This window comes from Myotis daubentonii, chromosome 1 (genome assembly GCF_963259705.1).
Source record: "Myotis daubentonii chromosome 1, mMyoDau2.1, whole genome shotgun sequence".
Taxonomy (NCBI): Eukaryota; Metazoa; Chordata; class Mammalia; order Chiroptera; family Vespertilionidae; genus Myotis; species Myotis daubentonii.
This window is the reverse complement of record NC_081840.1, coordinates 62,820,658-62,828,829: the sequence shown is the minus strand read 5'-3', so window position 1 is coordinate 62,828,829 and position 8,172 is coordinate 62,820,658. Positions and strand designations below refer to the sequence as shown.

Here is an 8,172-nt window from a genome sequence, read left to right as displayed (position 1 = left end):
ATCTTAGTTCTAAGAGGTATATTAAAATACCAAAATTTAGAAAGAAAGTATATATAATTACATTGATTTTGTAGTGGGGTGGTTGTTTTTGTTTGGTTTTGGTTGATTGCTTTTTAAACTTTATTTTGAAATAATTTCATACTTACAGAAAAGTTGCAAGAATAGCACAAACAACTCATATATTCTTAACCCATATTCACCATTTCTTAACATTTTGCTATATGCTGAACAGACATACCTCATTTTTATTGTGCCTCGCTTTATTACGCTCCCAAGATGTTGCATTTTTTACAAATTGAAGGCAAGACCCTCCACCAACAAAAAGATTACAACTCATTTTATTGTGATACTTTATTGCAGTGGTCTGGAACCGAATCTGAAGTATATCTGAGGTATGCCTGTGTTTAAGAATAGGTATTATACCTAATGCCCCTTCATCCCCTTAATACTTCAGTGCATATTTCTTACAATTAAGGTATTTCCTTATATGACCACAGTGCACTTATCAAATTCAGGAAATTGAACATTGATACAATATATTAATCTATTGACCCATGATTTTCCTCCATTGTGCCAGTAGTCATACAGGATCCAGTCTAGGACCCTATGCTCCACTTAGTCATCCTGTCTCTTTAATCTTTTTTTTTTTTCTTATATATTCTATTGATTTCAGAGATGGAGAGGGTCAGAGAGATAGAAACATCAATGATGAGAGAGAATCATTGATCAGCTGCCTCCTCCACACCCCTACTGGGGATGGAGCCTGCAACCCAGGCATGTGCCCTGATCAGGAATCGAACCAGCCACCTCCTGGTTCACAGGTAGATGCTCAACCATTGAGCCACGTCTGCTGGGCTGTCTCTTTACTCTTTAGCCTCTTTTAATCTGAAACAGTTCCTCAGTCTTTTTTGACCTTGGCATTTTTTGAAGAGTTCAAATTGTTTTATAGAAGAACTAGAGGCCCGGTGCTCAAAAATTTGTGCGGGGGGGGGGTGGGGGGGGGTGGGTGGGCGGGGGGGAGCTCAGCCCGGTCTGTGCCCTCTCGCAGTCTGGGACCCCTCGGGGGATGACCACCTGCTGGTTTGGGCCCATTCCCCAGGGGATTGGGCCTAAGCTGGCAATCAGACATCCCTCTGGCAGCCAGGGAGCCCTTGGGGGATGTCCACTTGCCAGCAGGGAGCAGGCCTAAGCTGCAGTCGGACATCCTTAGCGGTGCTGAGGAGACAGGAGAGGCTCCCACCACCACAACTGTACTGGCAGCCATCAGCCTGGCTTGTGGCTGAGCAGAGCTCCCCCTATGGAAGCGCACTGACCACCAGGGGGCAGCTCCTGCATTGAGCGTCTGCCCCCTGGTGGTCAGTGTGTGTCATAGTGACCAGTCATTCCCAGTCTTTCTGCTGTTAGGGTCAGCTTGCATATTATCCTTTTATTATATAGGATAGAGGCCTGGTGCATGGGTGGGGGCCGGCTGGTTTGCCCTGAAGGGTGGGGGTCCCCACTGGAGTGCCTAGCCAGTGTGGGTGAGGGGCTGATGGCTGTTTTCAGGCTGGCCACACTACCTTTAGGGTGGGGGGTTCCCACAAAGGTGCCTGGCCAATCTGGGTGAAGGGATGAGGGCCATTTTCAGGCTGGCCAAGCCTCCCCAGTGACAGAAGCTCCCAGCCTCTCCTCTTTTTCTTTTCTTTTTTTTTCTGTGATTTATTTACCTTCTATAATTGAAACTTTGTAGCCTGGGGTCAGGGCTTGGCTTCCTCTATCGCCAGGGGCAACCCAAGGCTCCAGCTCAGTGGCCATCCCTGCTGAAAGTAGGTATCTGGGATTTATTTACCTTCTATAATTGAAACTTGGTGCCTGAGAGGAGCTTAGAGCCGGCCAGGGCGGGTGGGATGGAAAGCCTCCTGCGCTCCAGCTCTGTGGCCACGGCCGATGAAAGCAGGTATCTGGGGTTTGTTTAGCTCCTATAATTGAAACTTTGTTGCTTTCGGAGCTCAGAGCTGGGCCACGGCAGGCGGGGGAACCTTGGCTTCCTCCATTCTTGGGGCAAGCAAGCCTCCTGCTCATTCCAGCTCTGTGGCTGCCGGCTGCCATCTTTGTTGGCAGTTAATTTGCATATCTCACAGATTAGCCAATGGGAGGTGTAGCAAAGGTATAGTCAACTACCATGTTTGTCTATTATTAGGTAAGAAGATGCTTCCTGATCTGTGTTTGTCTGATATGGCACCATGATAGATTCAGGCTCTGCCTTACCAGTGAGCAGTATGTAAGTTCTGTGTCCTTAGAGTTCATGTTAATTTTGACCACTTGTTTATGGAATTATTGAGTTTCTCCACTGTATAGCTACTATTTCTGCTATTTTTCCTTTTATAAGTATTTTTAAGGAGGTAGATTATGTATTCATCTTTATTTTCCATTATCATGAAAGCAATTAGAATGCTAGAAAATACAGATGAACACAAAGAAAACACTTGAGTATTTAACCTTCCAGTTCCTTATGGATGCATAGATAAGACATGGTTTACTTTGTAACTTGTTTTTCTCATCTAACAATATCAGGTAAGCATCTCACTGAGCCTTTCTTCACTCACAAGTATACGCAAATGAGACAGACATGGCAGCTGGGAGCATGGGTCTCAGACAAATCATGCAGGAAGTTACATACAACCAAAAGGAATTCAGGGTCTGATCAGAGCGCAATGCATGAAATATATGAAGTCATAAATGTTAAGTTGGAAAATTTTCTATTTCTGATTGAAGCCAGGACACACTGATTAAGCCAAACCTCACTACTTGGGGAATAATTATTTATAGGCATATAATTCATCTAAGTTATTCTAACCACCTGACCCCTCACTTTTGAGTAGTAGGGGAAATACCTAGAAAACTTAGAATTCTGACAGCTTTCATTCATATTCTCCATCCGTATTGGTTTTATAGGACAAGGCAGCATTGAGCCTTTGCCACCCCTGGCTGGAACCCCTCCCTCAGGCGCTAGCTGGAGGCCGCGCCCCCCCCCTTTTTTTTTCTAGAAAAAGTTCCTAGTGTCAGTCTGGAAGTCTGTTACCCATACTTTGGTTAGAAGCTGAATTTTGATGTGAAAATGTCTCATCAGAACTTTGGAAGCCCCCTGAGGACAAAAGCCATGTTTTCTCTTATTAAAATACTCAATAAATGATGATGTCAGATCAAGGATTTCTTTGACTCCGTTCCCCCCCACACCCCAAGTTTATTGGGATAATATTGGTTAGTAACATAAATTTCAGGAGTACACCTTTATAAAACATCTGTATTGTGTGCTCACCACAGAAGCCCAGTCTCCTTCTGTCACCATATATTTACCCTCTCGTCCTCCCCCACCTCACTTCCCCTTTGGTAACCACCACCAATCTGTCGGCTTTGACTCCGTTTTCATCTGATTGGAGGATGGCTCTGGACAGCTTCCAAGAGTTGTTCTTAATAGTGGTGAGAAAATTAAAATACTTCAGTTTCTAAGCACCTGGGAAGTATAGTTTTCCCTGTGCATTGAGCGGAAACTCCTTTCTGGGCCACATCAATAACCTTAGACAAAGGTATACCCCCAGACCTGCCAAAATGGAGCAAACCCAGTAATTGCTAAACCTGGCAATTAGGTACCCACTGAAGGGTAGGCAGAATTAATTTTAGCAAAAAGTATTTAATAAAATAATATTTTCATTACAAAGCCTGAGCTGGGCTGATTAAAATCAAATTCCTGGTGTGTGGGAACCAAGCAGTATAGCTCCACATCCCTGAAAACCTGGGTTGCAGCAGCTAGAGAAGGTGCTAGAAGTTTCTGGTGGGGAAGGGAAGCTCCCCCGGGGAATTATGGGCTTTGGGGCAGCCACAGAGGATGAAGTGTCCTGAGTGGGTTCCTTTGGGGTTTGAAAGGTGGGAGCTGTGCCTGCTAGTCATCCTGGGGAAGACCAAATTCCATACTGACCTTGCATCTCCCACAAGTTCATCAACCTGGGCATTCACTGAAGGGGAAACGTGGCTTGCTGGGTGTAATTCTAATTTCGCTGCCTCTGGCTCTGCAGCTCCTTTTCCGGACCCCGTTTTAGGGCGCTGGTTTTCACCCAGGCCCTGGCCAGCAGCGATCCCGGTGTTCTCAGTTCCACCCGCTTCCACACCCTGGGCTCCCGGAGCGCCAACGCCCAGCCAGGGCGGGTAATAATCGCAGCGAACGGCAGGGGGCGCCCGCATTCGGCTGCGTAGGGTCTGCGCGCGCGGCGTCCTGCAGGGGGCGCTCTCGCGCCGGGCGCCGAGGGGGAAAGCGAGTCAGGTCCCGCACGTCCGCGACCCGACCCGTGACCAGAGCGCCCCGGCCCGGCCCTTCCGGACGGCTGTGGTCAGTTTATAAGGAGCGCGCCCGCCCGCCCGGCCGGTGAGGTCGTGGTCGTTCGCATCCTCCGCGCGCGGCCCCGCCCCGCCCCCAGGTGAGCCGGCCCCAGGCTGCCTTGGAGAGTTCGTTGGATCTGTTGGCGCCCACAGAGTGTGGTCCTAGGGGCTGAAATTTCATCAACATCTTGGATTTTTTTTAGTCTAGATTTGGCATTCTACACTGCGGTCATCATGAAGGTTTTCCGAGTCCTGATGAAAAATAAGGAAGTAAGTATTTAAAATAATGGAAAAATCTTGACTACAATTTTTGATTTTTAAAGATGAGCCGGTGGTGCATAGCTACTCTGTTACCTTTCACTTTGAAGCAGCGGGATTTGCCCTTCATTTAACAAATTCAATGTTCTCTGTTAGCTTATTCCTTTGGCGTTGATCATAACGGCGGCAGCGAGCGGAGCGTCATCTTTTGCTGTCTATTCCCTCAATAAAAAACCCGATGTGATGTAAGTAGACATCATTCACAGACACGTTTTTACAAATGTTGGGGGACCTGCAGCGTCAGAAATGTATGACATCAATTTCCTACCCCCCGCCCTCCCGCCCGGGACAAAACCGCCCAGCTGAGAAGGGGAGTCAGGGCTGGAAAGCGTCCTGGTGTCAGAAGACTGTAAATTGTGATTTTCATAAAATTAGTTCGTTCCTTAGTTCTCAGTGTCCTTCCATCCACTGCCACTCCCTCTTCTCCGGCAGCAAAGTAAAGTTTGATAAAGTTTTGACATTTAAAATTCTTAAATGGTCTTTGGGGCTATCAGACTTAGATAATTTTAAATGAAATTTTAAATGTTCAGTTTACTAAAAAAATAAAATAAAATTTCGGTTTACTGGAAAGACCTTTCCCAATGCAGTAGAGTTTGTAGATTTAGTTGTTTGCAATGGACCCAATCTCAGCTGTGGATATAATAAGTGAAATAGCACGCTTCCTGGGACACGAGGAAGAGAGAAACTTGAAACTGAGCTCGTCGGGCTGGAAAGGGCAGCTCTGGGAGCAGGAGCGGGGACCCCGCGGTTCACCCCCTGCAGCGGCGAGCCCAGCCCTCCTGCTGGTCCTGTGGGCGAGGGCATTCGTGCTTCCTCCTGGCCTGGGCTTCCGCCGCTGCTGCTCTTTAGCTTGTGAGAAGGTGCTCCAGTCGAGCCCAGTAAGTGGAATCCAGACCTCCTCCCCTGCAGAGGAAATACCCCTAGTGTCTGAGCCAAACTGAAGCTCCTTTAAGGAATCTTCCGTCAATTGCAGCTCACCAACAGATGGAAGCCTTAGTTAGCATGCAGTCCGGATCTGTCCCTAGCATGTTTACAGACCCCATATCAGGGCTGGTTTAAATTCACCTACGTTAATATTTCATCAGCTTTCTTTTCTGTTTAGCATTGATCGAAAAAGAAATCCAGAGCCTTGGGAAAATGTGGATCCCAATGTACCTGGAAAGGTAATTGCTGCATTAAAAAGTGATTTACATTTAGCCAAGCCTTAGCATCATTGTCAGCCAAATAGGTTTAATACCTTTCACTTTTAGGGTGCCATTTGGTGTATGTAGTGTTAAAGAGAGTGTTACAGAGTTGTAGAGATCTAGTTCAGACTCTTGCTCATTATTCACAGACAGTTTTATTTTTTAAAAAATATATATTTTTTATTGCAGAGAACAGAAGGGAGAGGGAGATAGGAACATCAATGATTAGAGAGAATCATTGATCAGCTGCCTCCTGCACGCCCCCTACTGGGGATCGACCCCACAACCCGGGCATGTACCCTGACTGGGAATCAAACCATAACCTCCTGGTTCATGTGTCGCTGCTCAACCACTGAGCCACACCAGCTGAGCTTCACAGGTGATTTAGACAACTTGGCCTCTCTGAGGCTCTCAGAATCTATAAAATGGGTACAATAACAGGGTTAAGAGGATTAAAGAAGATAAAATACAGAGAGTCCTTTAGCACCATGCCTGGCCCATATATTAATATCTCACTTTTCCCATTATTTATCTAAAGTTAATATTAGGTCTATTATGGCCCATTACAGGAGTTCCTGGAAACCTAAATTGCATTTTAAGCAAAAGTAGCTAATATTCACTTACCTTTTTGAGACTATTGCAAATACTTTTTACATTTTAAATATTTTGGAAGTGAGAAACATTTAATCTGTTAGATTGAACACTATTTAGGTCTGTCAGGAAAGCTATTTTATTTGTAAACAAAACTTTCAAATAACACAGTTTGACCTGGTGAGGACACTTAGGATCTTTTAAAACTACCTACATCGCCTAGGTCCTGGGATAATAGAAGAATTGTGAGGGTAAATGAGAATCTCTGAATGTGAGTCCCTTAGTTGAGTAATTACAATGAGGAAATTTTGCCACACCCTGTGCTTAGGAGCATTACATATCCACACACAGGGAGCAGATTACTTTGTAAACTTATAAAACCATGGGAAATTTAAAAATCTAGATCTTGTTAAATGAAAGGGGGTGGATGGATAAGACCTTTCTCTCTTATCCTGTAACACTCAGGAACCCAAGGGCTTTTTGGAGGTTTAGTGATAGAAACCAACCCATATTACTGTTTTGTCCATGCTTTAGAGATGGGAAGAGGAGGTGATTGTTTGGCTACAAATGCTAAGGTGATGCTTTTTCTAAAGACGAGTGTGGACAAATCCCAAAGGGGGATGTAAGGATGAAGGACAGATCCTAACGAAATGCTTTATTTTGCTTTTTTATTTAAGCTTATAACAATCAACCAACAATGGAAACCCATTGAAGAGTTGCAGAAGGTCCGAAGGGCAACCAGATGACCAGTCCTGGCCTCTTTCTTCCATAGAGTGCCCTATGAATCTAGCGGAAACACTTCTCACAATCTAGATTATGGATCCAGTGTGCGGAAATGCTTCTGCTACATTTGTAGGGCTTGCCTACATTTTTGACTCTGAATAAGGAATTATAAAGTTGGCGCAGCAATAACCACAGTCTAAAAATAAATTTCTTGTTGTAAATTTGAATTTTGAATATTGAAATATTTATGTTTATGATGCCTGAATGTTTTAACATGTATAAAGATTCATAAATTTTATTATCTATAATAAAATACCATTTGTGCAAGATTTCTTAAAGATTAGATACCTATTTAAATGGAGGAGAAAGTCTTATGGGAGAAGAAACATTTTAAAGCATAGAGTCATATTTTAATTAATATTCAGTGCAAATTTCTGTGTAAACTTTTATTTATCCACTAGAAATTTATTAAGCACCTACTGTCGGCTCAGCACTGTTTAGATACAGGTGAGATAAAGCAATGAACAATCCCAAATATTGAATGACAGTACAGGACAATACAGTGAAGGACAATGAAGAAGAGATGGGGTATGAGATGTGCACGAAGACTGTACTGGGATTCTGGTGGTGAGTGGGAATGTGAGGTCTGCTGAGATTGGCCCTACGATGACCCTGTGAGGGTGGTAGGGAGGAGGGTGCATAGCACCCTGCAGCGTCTGGGGCCCCTCTTAACTCTGGCTAGTGGTGACTTGGAGACCAAAGGTGCAATCAAACCCAGCAAGCCCTTAGGTTCCCCTTGGAGTGTTCCATAAAATTGCTTTATGTTAACTTTTTAAATATATATATATTGATTTCAGAGAGGAAGGAAGAGGGAGGGAGAGAGAGAGAAAAACATCAATGATGAGAGAAAATCATTGATTGGCTGCCTCCTGCATGCCCCCTACTGGGGATCAAGCCCACAACCGAGGCATGTGCCCTTGACCGGAATCGAACCCAGGACCCT

The 8,172-nt window shown here is 44.8% G+C and overlaps 1 protein-coding gene and 1 long non-coding RNA gene across 4 annotated transcripts; one reads left to right on the top strand and one right to left on the bottom strand.

The window, feature by feature from the left end:
- Nucleotides 1–128: 128 nt before the first annotated feature.
- On the top strand, nt 129–7,423 carry C1H15orf48 (chromosome 1 C15orf48 homolog). Of its 3 annotated transcripts, XM_059702447.1 has the most exons (6): nt 295–392; nt 2,180–2,260; nt 4,557–4,623; nt 4,768–4,856; nt 5,774–5,834; nt 7,124–7,423. In XM_059702447.1, exons 2-6 carry the CDS (start codon nt 2,223–2,225, stop codon nt 7,190–7,192), a joined length of 324 nt encoding a protein of 107 aa, XP_059558430.1. In that variant the 5' UTR covers nt 295–392; nt 2,180–2,222; the 3' UTR covers nt 7,193–7,423. The 3 variants fall into 3 exon arrangements, with proteins under 3 accessions (XP_059558429.1, XP_059558430.1, XP_059558431.1); XM_059702446.1 differs by lacking the exon at nt 2,180–2,260 and having other exon boundaries at nt 129–392; XM_059702448.1 differs by lacking the exons at nt 295–392; nt 2,180–2,260 and adding an exon at nt 4,440–4,451.
- LOC132237883 (uncharacterized) lies at nt 487–951 on the bottom strand. The gene is made up of 2 exons (XR_009453683.1): nt 846–951; nt 487–807 (listed from the first exon to the last, which is right to left on the bottom strand). It is a non-coding gene; the product is annotated as an uncharacterized LOC132237883 (long non-coding RNA).
- Nucleotides 7,424–8,172: the final 749 nt, after the last annotated feature.